Genomic DNA, 14,955 nt, shown 5'->3' with positions numbered 1-14,955 from the left:
CTGCTGTCTTATAACACAGCTGTGTGACTTTGGATAGGTTGCTTGGCCACTCTGAGCCTCAGCTGCTATTCCGGGAGGCGGCTGGGGAAGGCAAGGGGGAGTTTGCGGTGGGAACCTCTGGCACTAGCTTCACTCTGGCCTCAGTCTCTTTCTTCGAGAGAAACTTTGTCCTCAGAGATGGGAAGCAAGCAAGTCCCCCACTGAATTATTACACAGCAGGACAAGAGGCTTCCTGGTTCCTCCTGGTCCTGGATACAGTCCCAGCCACAAATCTCCAAATCTGGGGTCTGGCAACCACAGGCCCAGGGCACCCCAGCTCCAACCAGAGCATCGCATGTCAGGGAGGTGCAGGACAGAGAGGAGGTGGCAGAGGGGGCTGGGGAATCACTGACCACTTCCATTCAAGCCAAGCACCGTGTGCTTTTGCAGACTTCTCAGAGGGAAGCTCTCAAAACCTCAGCTCCCTGGTCAGTGAAATGGGAAAGACTGAACCAAAGGAGTGGGAAGGGTCTTCATGGCTCTCACTGTAGGATTCTATCCTCTCCCACCCATTCAGGCCCCTGGGCCCCACCACCCCGCCCCAGAGCTGACTCTGGGCTCAGGTGTAAGCCAAACTTCTCCCTTGGCCAGCACCCTGTCCATATCCCCCTCCAAGCCCCGACCCTTCACCTCCTTCCTCTAAAGGGCTGAAGACGCTGGGAGCATAGGTAGCAGACCTGGTTCAAAGCCCGGCTCTATCATTAATTAGCCGTGTGACCTTGAACAAGTGAGGTCCAAACTCTGAACCTCATTCCCTGGATCCCCCAGGCAGATCTGATGGTCCTCTTCTCACAGGACGCTTGGGGGACATGACAAAATGTGATGCCTGCACATGGCAAATGTTCAGTGATGCTGGCTCCTTTCCTTCATCATCATTCTCCATTTCCATTGTGCTGCCCTCCCCACTTCCTGTCTGCCCCGCCCCGTGTCCTGTCCCTCTGCCTGCTTCTTAGCACCCCCTGGCCCACCCACCCCACCCAGGAGGCAGCACTGAGAACCCATGGGCCAGGTTGAGGCCCCCAAGCCCGGGCTCAGGGGCACAAGGCAAGCCTGCCGCTTGTGGGGTAACGCAGGCAAACACACTCTGTGAATTGCAGGGACTTTGTATGTGTGATCGGTGGCAATCCCCAGAAGAAGCTGCAGGGACAAGATTGAAGAGGCTGTCACAGTGACATTTTAGCATTTGAGGGGATGCCACAGTCAGAACAGGAAGACCCGTGGGGCGGCCAGAGAAAGGAGGCCTGGCCCGCAGGAGGAAAACAGCTGGTTTGGATTTTGCTCCTGTTCATCAACTTTTCCAAAGACCGAACGATTTCCTGGCTCCCCGGGCCCGGCCTGGCGGGGAGCCACACCGAGGAAGCGGCCCCGTCCTGGGGGCCAGAGGCCCACCTGGCTGCTGACTGTCTCTGAGACCTGGAACGCGCCCCACGCCATCTCTGGCCTTGGTTGCTGCACCCCCACGGAGTTGGAAGTGGAGGCGGATGGGGGCGCTGGGCGATTCTGAAAACCTGTCCCCACCCAAACCACCCAAGTGCACACTGCTGGAAACAGTCAGAGGCTGCAGCTTGGGATCGATTCCGAACTGGCTTGTCACAAGCACAGGGACTCAAGAAGTGAAGGAACAGTCTGTCTCTTAACGAGGTGTGAGTCCAAAGAGCCCATGGCCTTGGAGCTGGCCTGCGCTCTTTAGGTGCTACATCTGTTTTGGTGCTTCTTGGTGGAGGCTGGCTTCACAGGGAAGGGTCTTGGAAGAGAACAGAATGCAGACCCGGGGGCCCCCAAGGGCCTCTCTCCAGCCAGGCCTCCGTCCCCAGTGCCCTCCCTGAGGCCCCAGGGGTGCAGGACAGGGAGCCACATGGGTGTGTGTGGATGGATGTCCAGGAAGCAGCATTTTCTCTACTGTGCTGGGTCGTTTTCAAAAGCAAATTGCCAAGCTGACTTAAAGGCCACTAACATGTTTATGTCAGTCTGCTGAAGAATAGATATTGATGGTCAACCCCCCAGCCCCTCTCAATACCTTAAGACTCTGCAGCCTTATTTGAGCCAGACAGAGATCCGGGTTCAAATCCAGACTCTGGCAGAGACCAGCTGGGCCCTCTGTCAAGTGGCTTAACCTGCTGCTAAGTCTCGGACACCCATACGGAAAAGGGAAGTAACACGTAACTGTACCTAACTCAGGGCAGCGGTGAGGGACGGACAAGCGGATGGACGTAAAGTGCTTATCACAGAAAGTACTGAACCCCCGTCGGCTATCATTTGGCTCTAGGACGTTCTCAGCAGATGCGTCCTCTACACGGCCGGACAGAGCCCCTGGCTGGCTGCGTGCATGCTGCTGGGTGAGTTGCCTGCCTCCTCGGAGCCTCAGCTTTGTCGTCTGTAAGAGGGAGAAGGACTCTGCAGGATAGGAAGGTGTTGTGCTGGGCGAGGGAAGGCACAGGGCTGCCCACAGGCGCTCAGTGCCTCTGACACCCCAGGACCCGCATCCCAGAGGCACAGCTCAAGGAGTCAGGCTCCAGGCTCTGCCCCGTGACCTTGAACAAGCCCTTGGGTGCCCTCAGCAGCTCACCAGGTGCTCCCAGGTTGCTTTCTGATGTTGATTTTGGACTAGTCCCCGGCGAGGCTGTGAGCAAGTTAGGGACAAAGAGGAGAAGCCCTCCTTACTCACCTCTCCCCGAGGAACGGGTGAGGGAAGGAGAGAGGGATCCTGGGACGGGGTGGAGGCTGCTAGTGAGCCTGGATGCCCAACCCAGCCCCGCCCACAGGAGCAAATGCAAAGTGAGAACAGGCTGGGGGAAGGGCTAGCACCACCCCCCACCCCAAGATAACTACAGCAGAAACACCCTCACCCAGGGAGGGGCTCGGGGAGCTGCCTCATGCCCCACCCACCGGAAGTCCTTTCCTCTGCTCTCTCCCTCCTCCCCAGACTCCTCATGGCAACCTGTGTGTGTCGCCCTCACAAAGAGCTCACGTGACCCCTCAGGACCTATTCTTTGTCTCCCCAGAGGATCTGAAAGCCCAGTGCATGGTCCTGGGAGTTTTGGGACCCACGTCACCTTCTTCTCCCAGGTAACCTGTGCATTTCCACATGCCCGGGCCCAGAGGAATGGCGTGAGGGGTGGACTCTGGCTGGCTGTGGTGCAGGCACGCCAAAGGGCCACATCCAGCACTTTGTTTGATCCAACCGAGCACCTTGTTTCTACCCAGAGGCAGTGCCAAGCTCTTGCTTAACATGTATAGTTACATTTACCCAGCCCTAAAGTTACATTCGGCCCTTGGAAGGCAACCGCGAGGCTGACGTGGCCCCTGGTGAAAATGAGTTTGACACCCCCGTGGCGTAGAGTATGCGTATCATTACTGGGGAGCGCACAGTAGGTAGCACGATCTCCCTGTCTCGTGCTGGTCAGAGTTCAGGCCTGTGCTTGGGAGAATTCTCCCTTTTTGCTTTGTGTCGGTCAGGGCTGGCATCCCAAGAAGCATGGGTTGCCAGTTCAAGGCTGGGAGCCGCATGTCATGCCAGGTCCCCCATGCCACCCACTGGAAGGAAGGGGTTCCCAGCCCCGGGCACCCCACTCAAAACGCTGTTCAGCCCTGTGCACAACACAGTAGGCACTGGGGGGTGCTGAAGAGGTTCCCGCCGCGGTCTTGAGAAGCCTTAGATTTGGATGCCAAGGTTGGGAGTGTCCGCGGGGCTCTCCAGGCCAGGCTAGACCATGTTGGTCTCCTTCTCGTTCATCGAGGACCTCTCATTTAACGAGGACATCCTGGTAAAGCTCCTGTGGCTGGGGAAGGAAGAGTGGCCTGTGTCTTCACTCAGAGCATTGACCAGGCGGGAGAAGAGGGCCACCTTGAACTTCTTGAAGTCCTGACCCATGAAGACATAGAGAATGGGGTTCATGCAGCTGTTGGCGATGGCGAGGGCAGTGGCCAGGGGCACACCCAAGCTGAACACGGCGCCGGGCACGGCGGTGTGGTAGAGCTCCAGGAGGTAGAGGGTGTGGTAGGGGCACCAGCAGAGGAAGAAGGTGACGATGATGGTCACGATGATTTTGAAGGGCTTCTTGGACTTGGCCAGGCGGTTGCGCCGCAGCTTGCAGACGATGGTGAAGTAGCAGGCTGTGATGACGAGGACCGGGATCAGAAAGCCACAGAGGAAACGCGTGATGGTCACCACCATGTACCGGCGAGACCCCATAGAGTCCAGGTGGGGGTAAGCGGGCCATGGGGAAGAGCTGGCCGCGGACAGGCTGAAGTTGTTGAAACAGGATATCTTCCCGTGCACGTTGGCCGTGTCCCGGAACACGAGGGAGGGGGAACTCAAGAAGAAAGCCAGGACCCAGACGACCACGCAGGCCACATAGGCCAGCCGGAGGCTGCGGTGGTTCTGGGACCAGACCGGGAGGAGCACAGAGATGCAGCGGTCGAAGCTGATGACAGTCAACAGGAAGACGCTGGCGTACATGTTGTGGATGAGCAGGAAGTTGCTGATCTTGCACATGGCCGTCCCAAAAACCCAGTGGTAGTTCATGGCAGCGTAGGTGATGTGGATCGGGAGGAAGATGTTGAACAGGAAGTCTGCGATGGCCAGGTTGAGGAACCAGACAGTGTTCACCGTCTTCTTCATCTTGAAGGTAGCGATGAAGATGACCAAGCCGTTGCCCAGGATCCCGAGGAAACAGACGATGCTGTAGACCACCACCAGGAAGATGTTGATCACCCCGCTTTCTGGGGGGTGAAAGTCCTCCACAACGATGATGTCAGGATCTCCCAGGTAGTCTTCATCATAGAGGAAGGAGCTGTTATAATCCTGGTCCCCCATTCTCTGCAAGGGGACACGGGGGTATTAGAGGGATCTCGATCGGAACTGGCTTTGACAGGTTAACTGACACCAGCAAGGCCAATGTGTTTCTCCCTGGCAACCAGCAAAGCCAGTTCTGCAGCTGAACTACTTCCCGCTTTGCTATTTTATTTATCTAACAAAAGCTACCCAGCACCTCTTCCATACTGGGTACTATTCTGAAGCCTTGACGTATATAAACTCTGTTCATCCTTGCAAAAGCTCAGTGGGGTAGGTAGGTGAAGAACCCCATTTCACAGATGAGGAAACTGACACACAGAGAGTTTAACCCACTCAATCTAAGGTCAAAGAGCTGAAAGTCAACTCGACTTCAGCACCTGTCCTCTGGACGACCATGTTTGGCTGCCTGTCCGGGGCCCTCCCTTTACCTCTAGTGGAGGAAGTAAATATTTGTCAGAAATTTCCTTCATCGTGGAAAAATCTCAATGATGCTAAGGACAGTGAAGGAGAGGTGCACGGTGCCATAAACTGGGTCCCAATCATGTTCCCAAGACCCAGGGGACAGCTCTGCAGGGCTCCCACATTGTCAGTGGACCTCACTGGTGTCCTTTGGAGGCAGGAGTTCAGACCACAGGAGCTCCTCACCATTCACTGTACCGGCGTCCAAAGCTCTGCTGGGTGGGCCCTCGGCCAGTCAGCCTCTGTGCGCCGCTAGGAATGCCTGCAGGGAAGAACGAGGAGACAGCGGTTGGCTCCAGGTCTGAGAGCCACAGCGCTGGGTGGACTCACAGCAAAGGAAGCAGAGGCGGAGCAATGTGCCTGAGGTTCCTCAGCCGATGCGCAGCTGAGCTGGAATTTGAGCCCAGGGCGCTGACACCCGGGAACCCAGGCACTTTCCACCACCAGAGCTTTCCCCACCTTGACACAGGGGCTCCCAGCAGATGTCGTAGCCAGGCGACACTGCTGAGTGATGCTTCATTACCAGTAACTCCAGCTCTCCTCCATCTAAATTCACTGCTGGTCCTTAATGGATGGGAGGTTATAATTTATTGCATAAAAGTCGCCTTTTGCTTTTATTAAATAAGATCTACTTGTAAAATTCCCTTGAGGACCCTGGGCTCTGGGGACTCAGAATTGAAGCTTGGGTGTCACCCTGCTCTGCGGGCTGGGAGCCAATTCCAGAGGTGCCCAATAAGGGGTCCCCAGCACCTCCTGGGACACTGGGAAGAGGATAGAAGATGGGGACATCACAGCTGCCCCCCCCCTTACCTGGGGGAAATGTGGCTTAGTGTTCACAATTCTATTACATGGACAAGCAGTCTCACTTTGGCATGTGAGGAGGCTGAGGGCAACCATGGCATCCAGGCAGGAGGTGGCTGAGCCGGGGTTTGAACCAGGTCTGCAGAACCTGGGCTCTTCCCATCACTCCATTCTGCCCCTAAGTCATGATCTGATGACCACCACTGAGTGTATGCTTGAGGAAGAAATGACCATGTCCATATTCCCTGCCCTGGGATGTAGAGGCCCCAGGGTCAAATAAAAGCTGCCTGAGCTCCGGTCATCACACCCATGTTCCAGGCAGGAAGAAGGGAAAAGATGAAGGAACGGTACCCCACAGGAGCTGCCCGTCACTTGTAAGGCACGAGTCAGAGAAGTGTTCTGAGAAGCCCTGAGGAGAGATATTCGACAGCCCGGGAGTCTGGGACTTCCTGGGGCCAGCTTTCCTAGAGCCCCACAAGGCTGAAGTTTTAACCGAACGGCTGAGCTTTAAAGGACAACTTTAAGCTAAGATGGTGGAAGGAGGGAGGTAGGAGCGCCCCACTCTCCAGCATGGCCCCCTGTTTGGCAGTGGTGGTGGGGAGTGTCTGAGGCCCTGGAGGACGGTGAAGAGGAACGGACTCAGGACCAAGCACTTGGCGCTGCGGCATCTGTCTGCAGAGATGCTCTGGGGACACAGATCACGTCATGTCTGGCTCTCCAGCTGGGCTGGGAGCCACTCAGGGTCAGAGGCCACTTCTTTGCATCCTTGACTGGGAGCCAGGCTGGGCCCGCACAGGGTGGCGCTGACATCTTCCGGGCACAGCTGCCCGTCCCCCCGCCACCCCTCACCCTGAGAACTGAGTGAGTCAGCGTCCCCAGTTGGCATATGTCCTCCCTCAACCTTGTCCCTCGGTCCTTCCTGGAAGGGGCCCCAGTCACAGGTTTGCTTTTGGCCTCTGTCCTGTCCCCACATTCAACCCTCCTATCCTGAGCTTGTTTCTGCCCCCAGGCCAGGTTATAAGTCGAGGACACATGTTCTGCAGCCCAGACAGGCCATTGGCATTCAAATTCTCATCCTGTATGAACTTCCTATGACCTTGAACAAGTCAATCACTGTCTCTGCACCTCAGTTGTCTTAGCTATAAAATGGGCACAATCATAAGAGTTCGGACCTGTTGAGAGGATTGAACATCACATGCAAGTACTGAGGACGGTACTGTTCCTGGGTGAGTACTAGCTTGTTATCATCATTACCACTATTCTCATTCTTATCACCATCGTCATCATTATTATTATTATTATTTCTCAGGCCTCCACTCTAAATTCCCTCCTAAAATAGCTTTTGCCTGGGAAGTTGGGCGGGGCCAAGGACAGAGGACCAGTGCATTCTGCCCACTGGTCTCCCAGTTCTGGGTTCAAGGGCAGGTCAAAAGCAACACAGGTGAGGATTTTGCTTCTCTAAGCTCTGGTCTCATCAGTCCAGTGGGGGTAAGAACCCCTCCGTCATGTTGTCGGGAGGGTCATGTGAAATGAAAATGAATCCTTTGCCAATTTTAAATTGTCAAGAATTATAAAATTCTTGATATTTGTATTTCTTGTTATTGTATTTCTTCCCCCACAACCAGGAAGCTTATGGAAAAAGTATCTGTAACTTATATGTATATGATACATGTACACACACAGGCAACCTTTATGTGAGTACTTATCACAATGCCAAACCCTGCTGTGCAAGACTCCATGCACTGCTCCCAACAGCCCTGCAAGGGTTTAGGTCTGCAGGTGAGACAACTGAGGTTCAGAGAGGTAAAGCAACTTGCCTGAGGCCACACAGCTCGGAAGTCCGACTCCAGCGTCTGACTTCCAAGGATCCCAAATGAAGAGTCTCATGCCCCGTCTGCTTCAACAGTCCCCCAACCCCACCGGTATGAGTCCCCTAAGCCTCTGCCTCAAACCCCGAGAGCCAGGACCTTCACCGCATTCCTGACCCTCCACAGAGCTGCCTTCCCTGAGCCACCTCCCCAGTTCCCCTCCACCTTTCCTTAAAGGCTCCATACGAGTCAGATCCGCAGGGCCACATGAGCCCTGGTCCGTGACGCTGCGCCCTGTCTCTGCCGGGGCACCCTGACAAAGCCCCCTGCCCGGGGAGAAGGGCCATGGCTTCCCCCTGAGGAACTGGGCTGCTTCCTCATTCCCGATGATGCAAGTTCTGCAACCAGTCACATTTGCCTTTGTGATATGGCCACAAGGAAGCTCTGAATCACGTTTGCAAGTCAAAAGCAGGAACTCCATTAATCCTGCTGGTCTGCGGGCTTCTGAATTGGTTTAGGTTGGTCCTCAGGTCGCCATCTGATTATACTGGATATTGGTTTTAGTTCCTCCCGATAAATAATAATTGCTTAGTGCGCTCAGTAGTCCAAACCCCACACCAAATGCTTTAACTGCATTCGCTCACATACCACCACCAAGGCCCAGCACTGGCAGAGTTATTATCCGCCCTGTGAAGGTGAGGCCATGAGGCTGACGCACCCCCCCTGGTGGCCCTGACCCTGAGCCCTGCTCCTAACTACCTTGCTTTCGTGTCTGTTCACACCCTTTCTCACGCCCCTGAGTCCCCAGCTACCCCCTCCAGGGACACCTCCTCGTTCAAATCTTTTTTCCTGCCCCTTAAGGAATCCACTGTCTCCAGTTTTCGGGACGATTTGGCTGAGGTCTGGGGCACACAGGAGAATCACTCACCAAAGGCGACATCCTCCATCCCAGCCCAATGAGCAGTGAGCCTGTGGCCAGCCTGCTACCCTCTCTTCTCTCAGCTCTCCAGACAGCCTGGGGGGCAGAGGGGCTGTCCTGGCCCAGCTCCTGGTTCCTCCTGCGACCCTGAACTCACACCCCATTTGGAACCAGGGCTTACAGCCAGCCTTCTCTGAGGCTCCTGGGCTAGAGTCCCTGAGCCAGCTGTGGCCATCCTTTCCTTGGGACAGTTCCCATGGGCCTCCAGGGGGAGATGCCGGGGAGGAGATGGTCATGAAGGCAGGAGACCTGCTGTGGCACCTGAGCAAGTTGCTTCCCCTCCCTGGGCCTCAGTTGTGCAATCTGTAAAATGGGGATGATAGTACTTGAGCCCTGCCTACTCCTCAGGGCTGCTGGGAGGGAAACAGTCTCCAGATGCCTCTCATTTTATAACTCTTTTTTCTATTAGCACCCAGTGCTGACCCTTCCTGCCCCCCTTCATCTCCATACCGTCCAACTCCCCAGGCCTCTCTCTCTCTGAAGCTGACTGTGACCTACCTACCCTCCCAGGTCACTTTCCGCCCTCCCCGCCTACCCTCTGCTCGATAACAGCTTCGTTCTTCAGCAGCCCCAGCTCAGGGCCTCGCACACAGCTAGCCCCAAATAAACACGTGTGTTACCACACTGGCACTGTAATTTAGCGGGCACTTACTATGTGGCGGGCGCCAAGCTGTCCCAAAACAGCCGTGCAAGGGGGTGGCATCCTTCTCTCTGAGGTTTCAGAAACCTAGAACTTGACTGACAGCTGCCACATTGGTGAGCTCGGGCTGCTGCATAATGGAGTCTGCAGACTGGGAGATGCAGAGGGCAGACTTTCCCCTGCTTCTGCAGACTGGCAGGCGGAGATCAAGGGGTTGGAAGGGTGGGTTTCCCCTAAGGCCTCTCTCCTGGGCTTGCAGACGGCCGTCTTCTCCCTGCGTCCTCACACCTTCGTCCCTCTGTGTGTGTGTGTGACCTAATCTCCTCTTCCTACAAGGACACCAGTCAGATTAGGGTGAGGTCACCTGCTCTAGTGACCTCATTTTACCCCAATCACCTCTTTAAAGGCTCTGTTTCCAAATACAGCCGCATTCTGAAATGCCGGAGGTCAGGGTGGCAACATATACATTTTGGGGGAGACCCGGTTTCACCCATAATGGCTATGTCACTGTTGTTACTGTTCTAAGTCCGCATGCTCTCTGTGGCTCCCCAGATCACTCGCTCAGTGCTGCGCGTCTCACCCCAGCTCTGCCCCAAGGCCTGGCCATGCCGGGGCCACGCCAGATCCTGATGATGGGCTATACACACACACACACACACACACGGGTAACCATCTCTAAACCCAACAAGGACTTGCCATCTACAAAGTATAAGAAGCTCTTTCCCACCCATCCAAACAGAAAATCCCCACTGAAAAAAAAAAAATGGGCAAATGATATACACAGTTAATTTGTAGAAGGGAAACCCCAAACCCAGACATATGACAAGTGATACTCAGAGACAGGCAAATGGGAATCGCAACCAGTAGCACCTGTGTCCCTACCAGACTGTGGCAAGGACTAGAACACTGGCCAGGGTACCCCTCGGCTCAGCAGTCTGAGGCGCAGGCTCTCATGCCGCCCTGTGGGGACCCGAGAACCCCTGTGCACCCCACAGCACCCACCTCCCAAGGAACACATGCTAGGGCACCCCAGTGCAGCACTTATGGGGCGTCCCTTGGCTTCAGTCCTCTAAGAAGCAAGCCTCAACAGTGGCTTCCTGCAGCAAAAGAAATCTATTCAGGAGATGTTCCGGGGGAAATCAGGAGGGACGTAGAAAAGCCGGATTGGAAAGGGGATGAGGCTGCACAGGACATGAGGCCTTGGCTCAGGCTGGGGGCTCGGGAACCAGGGGGTGGAGCATTTATATCGCTCCCCCCTGTGCTGGGGGTGTGCGTGCCTCCCATAGGGAGGCGCGGGGCGGGCTAGCAGGGAGACTGGGCACAGAATGGCCACGGGGCCAGCAAACTCGGGCAGTGGCTGCCGACGGCTGGGAGAGAGGGGACGGACGGGCGGGTGGATGCTGTGCAGCTGTTAGAAGCAGCAGTTACCCAGTGCACACGCAGTGAGGAGACACGAAGCATCTTGAAGCCACCTACCCTCACAGCCCCTGAGTGCACTGGACACATGCACGCGAGTGCAGCGACACACACAGAACAGCAACACATGTGTTGCGAGAACGTGGCCAAATCGCAAGACCCACACTGAACGCATTAGAACGGCTCCAGGGGAGCGGAAACGGGAGGGGAAGGAGGAGAAAATGGGGCTACCAGGAAATGAACGCAGTGAGAAGGAAAATAGGACAAGTGCGAGGGCTTCCAGAGGCCGGTGGTGATGCAGATGGACATGGATGGAGGGGTGTCATTATGTCAGCCCTCTGTCCTCTCCTGAGATCCAGAAAAACCCAAGCAAACAAACATAAACCCCAGCTGGGTCACTGAATCCCCAATGAAGCCACACTGGGCAGGCCAAGGGCCTAAGAAGCAGCCTTGCCCTTGCCCAAGGGGCCTCCAGAGTCCCACCCCCACAGCCTCCCTTTTCAGGCAGGGAGTGAACTTGGAGGAGACAAGGAAGTCACAGCATTAGCCCAGTGTGAGGTGGCTGTGCAGCGGCCACGGCCCTGGCACCTCTTTGGCGAGGCCACCTCTGCCAGGGACCAGATGGCCACCAGGCAGAGGGTCCCGCTGACCCTGCCCTGCCCACACCACCAGAGGCCCTTACTGGGGAGGGAGTGGGCTGGGGCTCACAGTCACATCTGGTTCCTCCCACCACACAATGCCAAAACCTCAGGCAGATGTTCTTTGCATAATTTTTTTTAAAAGATTTTATGTAGTTTTAGAGAGAGAGGAAGGGAAGAAGGAAGAAAGAGAGAGAAACATCGATTGCTGCCTCTTACATGCACCCCAACTGGGGACCAAACCTGCATCCCAGGCTTGTGCCCCAAACAGGGATCAAACCGGTGACGTTTTGCCTTGCAGGACGATGCCCACCAGTGCCCACCATGCTTGTCAGAGATTTGCTCAATTTTTGTTAAACAACTATGTTCATAGCCCAGGCACAGTCCTGGGCCTTCCTGGCACATTACTGGGCACTGTTGCAGATGAGGAAACTGAGGCCAGAGAGAGTCAACAAGGGGCCCAAGGTCACAGGTGAGCAAAGAAGATCGAATTACTCATAAAGAGGAGGAAGCTCAGAACCTGCTGAACCGCCAAACCCACTCTCTTTCCTTGTCCACTGCCTTGCCTCCTCGGAACATTCTAGAATCCTCCGGCCTTTGCCCCAGGGGAACCCCCAGGAGCCCCCTCGATATCATCCTGGCCGGGTTCTGGGTGTGCCTGTTACAGGTGGGGCGAGACAAGGCTCCGAGTTCCCCCGGCTGTTCCCCCAACCCCCTCTGCCTCCAGTTAGTGGCCCGAATGGGAACGGGCCGTGATGCCGGAAGCTCTGGGAAAATTCCTTCAGAAGCAGAGCTCAGTCATTCACTCATCCTCCGAGGGTCTGTTCAGCCCACGGCTCCTGGGCCTGGGCCTCCTCTCACCCTGCAGGCCGGTGGTCAGTACTGATTTACCAGAGGGGTGAGGCTCACTGGCCTGAGGCCACACACCTAGTTGGTGGCAGTGCAGGGTCCTGATGAATCTAGGGCCTCCTTGAGCTGCTGACGGCCTGCCTGCCTATGTCCCCATGTTCCCACAGGCTCTAGGGACAGCAGGGCTGAGGGGCATCTGGGCTACACAGGTGTGCCTTCTGCTTCCTCTCTGGGTCACTGCCCAGGCCCCTCGGCCAAATGGGCACCCTGAATCTGCAAAGGACTTGTTCCCTCTCAGTCACATCTGTCTGCCCGTTTGCGTCTGTCTGTGTCAGTCTGTCCACATCTCTCCCTCTTCCCATCTCTGTGCATGCCTCGCGGTGGCCCACTCTCTGCCTCTCTCTTCTCCATCAAGTCTCCTGTCTTCCCTCTCTGTCACTCTGTCCCTCCTCATCCCACCCTCCCCTCTGAGGGTCTCTGCAGCCCCTCAACCGCCTGCATCGCTCACCTGCGTGCCCAGCCAGCCCAAGCTGCCAGCGGCCACTCACTGGCCTTCCCACTCCAGTCACAGAAGGCTGCTATCCCTTTCCTGGTTGCCGCCCCAGGCCCAGCGCAGGCGCCTCATCAGGCCAGCCGTGGGCGTGGGAGTCTGTCAGGGAAACCGGAGGCTCATCCCCAGTGTTTGGCCTGGCTCCTGTTCCCATCTCCCACCTCCCCCACAGCCCACCCTGACAGGCGGCTCCAGATGCCGCTCCTCCATCCCTCTTGGCCTCCGAAAGGCTTTTAGGGGCTGAGAGGCCTCCCTGAGGCTGCCCCATTTTGCAGCTGAAGAAACTGAGGTCTAGAGAGCAAGTGAGCCTCCAGAAGCCACACAGAAGAGGACCCTCGGCAGTTTGAGGTGTGGTGGGCGCATCCCCGGAGCCCAGAACTCAGCCGGGCACCGCCCACGCCTAAGCCTCACCACTCTGGGTCCTGCCTGCACGGGTTTGCACATGGGAACTCCAAGAGGCGCAGTGGCAGCCTTGGCTCCCACGGCCCCCGAGCGTCAGCTCAGGATGTGAACCAGACTCTCTGCCCCCAAAAACCTTTGCTATTTCCACTCGTCCAGAATCACAGCCTCAGCCAGCATCGTGGGGCCTTCCAGACACCACCATCCCAGTCACAACTGTCCCTCCCTCCTCAGCAATGCCCCCGCTCTCCCAGCCTGGCCACCGACTGTGGTCCCAATGTCTTTGTCCACTGTCGATTCTCAGACTGGCCCCATCCACCCAGGACAGAGGAAAGGGGCCTTCCAGCCCCTACAGATGGCTCCAGGAGACACCACAGGGGTCCAGTCCTTAGACTGCCCCCGCTCTGAGAGACTCATAGAGACCTCAAAACCACACAGCTCCTGCTGATGTTCCAGCGGCAGGCCTGGCGGCCAGCCCTGGGCCAGAATTAGCTGTGTTGGGAGAGAATTTCCTCCCTGGTCTCACGCCCACACTGCGCAGCTCACACTGAGTCACGGCGGTGGGGCGAGAAGGCGCTGGCTGCCTCACGGGCTGTCCCACTTTCTTTTGGATGAGATGGGGCCGAGTGGGAGCGGAGGGCTCTGCAGGGGTGGATGAAGCCAGGAGCTAATGCTCCTGGACCCGGGCAGCCACCCTGCTCAGGGGCAGAGGCCCCGGAAACCTCCAGCAGCTAGTGGGAACGCAGAAGCACGACACCCCCAGTATCTACACCAATGCCTGGCATCCCCCCAGGAGAAGGCCACCCCTTCCTCCCCTACGTGCTGTCCCCAAACCCACTCCCTGCTGCTCTGTGCCCTGCAGGCTGACCGACAGGAGGGACAGCAATAGGGTCCTTGCCCTCTGACCTCTAGCACGGAGGGTTGCAGGGCAGCAGGAGAGCGATGTCCGGTGCTGATTCCCCAGGCTGCCTCCCTGCGATGTCTCCATCACGTGGCCACGGCTGTGCTCCCTGGGCAGCCGTGACCACTAGGTCCTCCAGGCCTCAGCTTGGGACAGGAGCTCTCCTTGCCTCTTACACTTTGAATCACGGCACTATCCCTTACACCTCTCAGCCGGCTCTAAGTCCTCCCTTGCCTAAGCTCTCATCAACACCCGCTGCTATGACCCTGAGGGAGAGCCCAGACCGTCCCTCCCACCCTCTGTCTTTCAACTCCTACACATCGTGCCCTAAACAACTCACAAACCTTGTCCCTCACGTCCGGCCCCCCCTGGGTGACTGGGACAGGGGCCTCAGCCCGTCTCTCACATAAACTAGGATTTCATTTCCCACCTAGTAGCTGGAGAGATCTTTTAAAAATGCAAATCACATCACATTACTTCCTGCGTAAAAGTTCTCAGCTGCTCCTCTCACCCTCGGAATAACACCGACTTCCGTTCCAAAGTGCTTTCAGCCCAAGCCATCCGCCCCTGGCCCCCTGGACACTGAGCCGAGGCTGGCCCCAGCCCCGGCCCCATCCAGGCCCCCAGGCACCGTGCGGATACCTCTTTGCAAACCCGCCCCCTCTATGGTACTGCAGACAC

The 14,955-nt window shown here is 56.7% G+C and overlaps 1 protein-coding gene across 2 annotated transcripts in view; it reads right to left on the bottom strand.

Annotated features, from left to right (window-relative positions):
- Positions 1–3,286: 3,286 nt before the first annotated feature.
- The window catches only part of CMKLR1 (chemerin chemokine-like receptor 1), a 37,465-nt gene continuing 25,796 nt past the window's right edge, over positions 3,287–14,955 (bottom strand). The window contains exons 2-3 of one of the 2 annotated variants that reach the window (XM_037052357.1): positions 5,480–5,555; positions 3,287–4,858 (exon numbers count right to left, since the gene is read on the bottom strand). In XM_037052357.1, coding sequence (XP_036908252.1) covers positions 3,743–4,858; positions 5,480–5,482 — 1,119 coding nt within the window. In that variant the 5' untranslated portion in view covers positions 5,483–5,555 and the 3' untranslated portion in view covers positions 3,287–3,742. The remainder of the gene's footprint in view (positions 4,859–5,479; positions 5,556–14,955) is intronic. The other variant, XM_037052358.1, reaches the window with a different exon arrangement.

The sequence above is a fragment of the Sturnira hondurensis genome, unplaced genomic scaffold (genome assembly GCF_014824575.4).
Source record: "Sturnira hondurensis isolate 20B ecotype Veracruz unplaced genomic scaffold, ASM1482457v3 Scaffold0007406, whole genome shotgun sequence".
In the NCBI taxonomy this organism is placed as follows: domain Eukaryota; kingdom Metazoa; phylum Chordata; class Mammalia; order Chiroptera; family Phyllostomidae; genus Sturnira; species Sturnira hondurensis.
Note: the sequence above shows the minus strand (reverse complement) of the source record. Positions and strands in the feature narration are given on the sequence as shown.